Raw genomic sequence first — 5,574 nt, 5'->3', positions numbered from 1 at the left:
CAGAGAGGCTCCTCAGGCCATCCATTTCAAAAAATTTCTTCAATAACGAGTACCCTGTCTTAACGCACACAGTAGCCGTAATCCTGTTGAAGGCGGCGTTAGAACCAGGTATGTCGACGACAACAGCACGACGTCTCGAGACAAGGGACACACCATTGTCGTGTCAAATCCATTGACGACGTATGTTCGAGTCAGGCACCGAGACTAAGCCTTGGACGCCGCGGACACCATGTCCTACGTTCAAGCAAACCTCTTGTGGTCAACACGAAACCGTGCCTACTCAACGTCGAGCAGTCGCTTAAATGGCAAAACGCAGCAACGTCGAGCGGTTTTAGATATGCGACGTGCGCGATGACGTGCCGTACAGAAGAATTCCGTGGGACCTCGCGTAGTCGATCGTCTTGTTTGACCAATGTGCCTTGTACATGACCATCAGCAGAAGGACGGGTCTTGGAACCTATATGACGAACTACTCGAAAAACTCAATACTAGCTCACAGCTTCGTGGATACGAGCGAAGTCTTCGATACAGCAAACGTCGAACCATTACACCACCAAGCGAGGTACGTTTGAATACGTTTGCTTTCGGCAGAATGAAGAGCGGGGGACATGACCACCATTGCATTGACACACCAGTACTGCGACGTTCTTCTTACAGTCCTGGCGCTGTGTGTTCTCTGGCATGCGCTTCATTACAAGCACCTTGTATTTGTAGTGGGACCCCTGGGCCGGCCCTCTGGTTTCGTGGAGGTTCCAAACGCAGTTTGGATACAATGAATTGCCGTTCAGAACCTTGGCGAGATTTTCGCTGTGGGACTGGAAAACATCAACATTGCTGCGCTTGGCACGGACATTTTCCATGGCTAACAGGCTGTATGGGCAAATTTTTTTCGCGGGATGTTTTGCCGCCAAATCAGTAGACCACTCAACCAATTATTGGGCCACTGACACGATGCATTGTAAATTCGGAAATCACGAAGTGACTTCGAAAACGATTTTGTACAAAAATGTGTGATGACCTATTTCGTAATTGACTCAGTCATTTCCAATCGTGTCAAGTGGTTTCTAATGTGTGTGGTGGTTTCGTGAATAATTCAGTTAAGATTGAAGGACTTTGTCAACAAATATTGATCACACATTTTTATTAAAATACACCACTATCCTCACCACTTGGATAAAATTCAGTGTCCGAGTTGAAGTAGACATTTTCACCACTCGGCAAAAACGTACCCAGACGCAATTTGCGTTTTTCGCGAAGTTTCTTCACTGCAACGGTACGCTTGGCTTCTTCTTTTCGCTCGATGAGATGAGGCCATTCAAATACTGTACCGGTTGCGCTCATAGCTGTGTTCCACTCGCAAGGGAGATAGGCGAACGTGACAATTAGTGAGAGCAACACAAGTTTGAAGGTATAGATCATAGTACTCGCGCTTCCATGTAAAAGTCTCACTCACTATCACTATCACTATCATAGTCTCACTCATTATCACCATCAAAGTACCAAATAAGTTTTCCACAATCACACGGTCAGTAGCAATGTTGTCATTGTACTCCATGTCGCTCATCGTCAGCAAGCCACCAGGGGGACGTTTCACGGAGTGATGGCACGCATGCGTCGATGCAGGCCATGGCCAAGATTGGTCGTAACACTGCGAGAAGTCGGCATTCATCTCGATACTACAAGGTGCTGTGCTTCAATGACAGTCTCTTGGGTCACTTAAGGTGCGCAACCCTGTGGTCAAGAGTGATGATGATAGGCTTCACGGGGGTTGTTTGATCTCTGCCGATGGCATTGCGTGCAAAATATCTGACAAGGAATTGAAAAAACAAAGGGAAGAAGCACTAAAAAAGAAAATGGTTGCAGCAGATAAAGGCTAACAACTGCGCAAGCCAAAAAAGACAGATGAGCTTCGACGTGAAAGTAGTGAAAGGAATATGATGGTTATGGAAGGCAACTCTAAACTTTACCGTCGCAAGTGACAGTATTTATAGACTGACAATCCACGAGACCATCGAGGGGACCAGAAGAGGTTTTATGGATAGATTTGGTTAATTTGCATGATTGAAAGTACATCAGATTCTTCTGCTCCTCCTGTGAATAAGATTATGCCTCCGTCAGATTCTGGAACACAATTCGTTTCGCAAAATGATAGATAAACTGTGAGAAATGACGAGGATTCCGCACTTGAAGAATGATTACTTGCGAAACACAATATATATTATCTTGCAAGAGGTGAGGATTTTTTTCTGCATTAATCTTTGCCATACCCTTAAAACTTGATATGACAAACGAGATGGGTGACTCAAAATAGCTGTACAAATTACATTGAAAATCACTACTTTTGACCTATTTCACTCATTTCTTATCCTATTTACGTCAAATAAGTGCCAAAATCACGGCCTTGATTGGGCCGATCGTTTCCCACCCTTTTTCGCGAATAGACGAACTTATGGCGCAAAAGCGAATTTGTCAAAGTCAAAATGGATGTGGAGACGATTCAACGCATCAAAACCTTTGTCAAGTTGCGCTGCAGGCGCAGCTTGACTGTTGACGAAAAGCTGGACATCCTGTGGCTGCAAGCTAACCTTCGTGAGGTCAATACAGCAAACGTCACTGACGTGTGAAGAGCGTCCTTGCCGTGTTTCTGACCGCTGGGACTATTTCGGAGGCCCTTCCTCCATCCAACACTACAAACCATCGTTCTCGTGTACCTGACACCCATGCTGTCCGCGGACTCGTTCAACGATTCATCCGTGACCGCTGTGTGACCCGTACCCGCACCGTTGCCAAGGACGTCTTGTCCTATCTTGTTGAGAGCAGTGTTGTGTGTGTCGTCAACGACAATGAGAAGGACTATGCCGCATGTCTTCGCGCTGTTCAAGCCTTCCTAGCCAAGCAAGGCTACGCCCGTGGCAAGCGGTCTGGCGTGAGGGAGTACCGAATGAAAAAAGCACATGAAGAGGCACGAGACGCGTACGTGCAATTGTGCCTACCGTGACGATTGCATCCCGTCGACCTGTTGTGTACCTTGATGAGTGCTTCATTCACCACCACTACGCTCGGCATGCCAACAGCTTGCATGATCCTACCGATGACACCATGACGAAGCCCAAGCACAAAGGGCGACGATACTGCTTCATCGCCGGTATCCTTGATGACGGCTCCGACGTGTCCCACCTGCTCGGTCTGGACATTTTCGTTGGTGGGAAGAAGAATGGCAAGACGGCGAAAGACTACAATTCAATGTTCAACCATGATTACTCTGATGATTGGTTCGACAAGCTGCTTGACGAAGTTGAAGAACTGGGGCGGGCGTCGGCGGTATTCGTCATGGATAATGCCAAATATCACAAGGGCATGCCGAAGTCCACGCCTGAGGGAACATGGAAGAAATGCGCGCTCTACGAAGCTTGTGTACCGTACCAACTCCAGGATGTTTCGCCAACTGACCTGAAATCGACTATCTGGGAGACGTTGAAGAAGCACGTGGATGAGCATGTCCCTCCTGTAGTGGTGTCCATGGCGCGATCGCGTGGCCATCATGTCGTCTACACAGCACCTGGGTTGCCCGAGCTACAGCCAATCAAAACGGTGTGTGCCAACGTGAAGGGTACAGTCGGTCGTGCGTATACCTCGAATACGACCTTTCAACCATTCAAGATGTCTACGACCGGCTGGGGCGTGCTTTTCACGAGTTGGACTCCTGTGTCAACTGCAATACTATCAAATCATCGACGGAAAATCTCCTTGCTCTGCACCAGGCGCTCCGTGTTGTCGAAGAAGTGGAACCTATTTGCTATGACCAAGCAAGCAACAGCGACACATCTCTCAATGACGACTCGTCTTCATCTAGCGAGAGTAGTGGTTGTGACAGCGAAGGCTAAATTTTGTCGAATATGATTTCTCTAAATGTTATACAATTTGATTTTGTATTTCTACAGGTTCTGTCAGATTGAGCATTAAAAAAAAACTATCCCTCTGCAATGTGATAATTGATTTTCAAAAGTTATCCTGGTCCTGGTCTCGTGGACTATGAGGTCATTGAGTTATTGGCATCCTGATAACGTTCGGATAACAACGAATGATTTCAGTTAAGAGAAGGTGTCTCCGAATAAAATGACACGGAATCGAAATCTGCTATTGATATTTATTAATAGTTGTTACTTTTCCATTTAGAGTACTTTGAGTTGTCATACCGTTTCTATACCCACGATCTACATTTTTTCTCCTGAATTCAAAACGCTATAACACAGAATTGGTGATCAAGAACCTGACTTTCGGGTCATCAGAAAACGTAGCACAGAACCACACACTTACGTAAAGCGTTAAGTTCCTCGTCTTGCATCCTTTGGGTTTGATTGATATATCCACTTTCAAAACCAATACTTTCAAAATTAGAGGCAATTGAGTCGCATATTTCCAAAGATGTGATTTGAATTTGCGCGCGCTGAGCATTTAGATGCGACGAAATTCTACACTCGATTTGAATCTACGGTCGGGACCGTGTCCAGTGTATCAGATCGAGCATTATCACAACCTCTTTGCAACTATAATTAGACTCATTCGATGTATGTACCCACGTCCGCACCTCCAACCACAGTCCTAGTCCCAAACGAAGAACCAGACGAAGTGCCCCTTCCTCACCGCACTGTCGCTGTACTATGGTAGGTAGCTTTTGACGATGTGATCTGTGATCGTAGGTTTTGGTTCTACGTCGAACTTTGCGCGGCACGATGATTATGAAAGTTAGTCATGCTGTTGAACCTCGCACGAATTAGCGACCAATTAGCTTGATCGCTTTGGCATAGCGATTGATGTTTGGTCGTCTTGAGTTTCTACATTCTGTTGTGCCCTGGTCACGTACCTTAAGGATGCTAGCGTGAAAGTGAATGGACGTTCGTGGTTGATAATCTAGTCCAAGTGCCATTTTCCTATGTACTACCTAGGATGCCGGGAGAGGGTAATCTTCACATTTATATATTACAACAACTTGACTTGCATTTAGCATCTTTTGAATTGACATTTCTTTGTAAAGAAACAGTCGTTTCAATGCCTGTACAAGCCCCACACAAAAACTACGGTTCGGATAGTCGATGGGTGCAGAAATAATCTAGTAATTATATTTAAACCAAGTAATTATATTTAAACCAAGTAATTATATTTAAACCAAGTGTTCTCTTTGGGTCGTTTTGTATGTAAATATAGTACAAGGGGCTCAGGTACATTTGGCGCAAACGGATATATTGTTTTATGTATGCATTCAATTATCCGTACGAATAATTGCCACAGCTGTCAAGAACATCGCTTTGGTGATGAAACATTTGCATTTGGTCGAGAGATCAGGAGGTATCACTAGGTAAAAGGTTCAGGTGGGCCTCAACCCACGTGGCATGGAAAAAATCTCATCGACGTGCACGTAAAGTGTAGTCGAACATGTCATGGAACTGTAAATTTAGATCCGTGGGCCGGGCAAAGGCTATGCGCGCGGCAATCCATGTCGATGTTCCCGACGTTGGACTCGCGCCGTTTCATTTTCGTCAGTCAGCCTATGTTTAATGTGAGATTTATACACTT

General features: G+C 45.5%; 2 protein-coding genes across 2 annotated transcripts; both read left to right on the top strand.

Moving 5' to 3' along the window:
- Positions 1-2,862: 2,862 nt before the first annotated feature.
- Positions 2,863-2,958, top strand: H310_15113 (hypothetical protein; the record flags this gene model as incomplete). The annotated part of the gene is made up of 1 exon (XM_008883090.1): positions 2,863-2,958. One exon carries the CDS (start codon positions 2,863-2,865, stop codon positions 2,956-2,958), a length of 96 nt encoding a protein of 31 aa, XP_008881312.1.
- A 141-nt stretch (positions 2,959-3,099) lies between these two features.
- H310_15112 (hypothetical protein) lies at positions 3,100-3,507 on the top strand (the record flags this gene model as incomplete). Its single annotated transcript, XM_008883089.1, has 1 exon — positions 3,100-3,507. A coding segment is annotated over one exon (408 nt), but the record flags the coding sequence as incomplete, so codon positions are not given.
- Between the last annotated feature and the right edge of the window lie 2,067 nt (positions 3,508-5,574).

The sequence above is a fragment of the Aphanomyces invadans genome (genome assembly GCF_000520115.1).
Source record: "Aphanomyces invadans strain NJM9701 unplaced genomic scaffold supercont1.177, whole genome shotgun sequence".
In the NCBI taxonomy this organism is placed as follows: domain Eukaryota; phylum Oomycota; class Saprolegniomycetes; order Saprolegniales; family Verrucalvaceae; genus Aphanomyces; species Aphanomyces invadans.
This window is presented reverse-complemented; position numbering and strand designations above follow the sequence as displayed.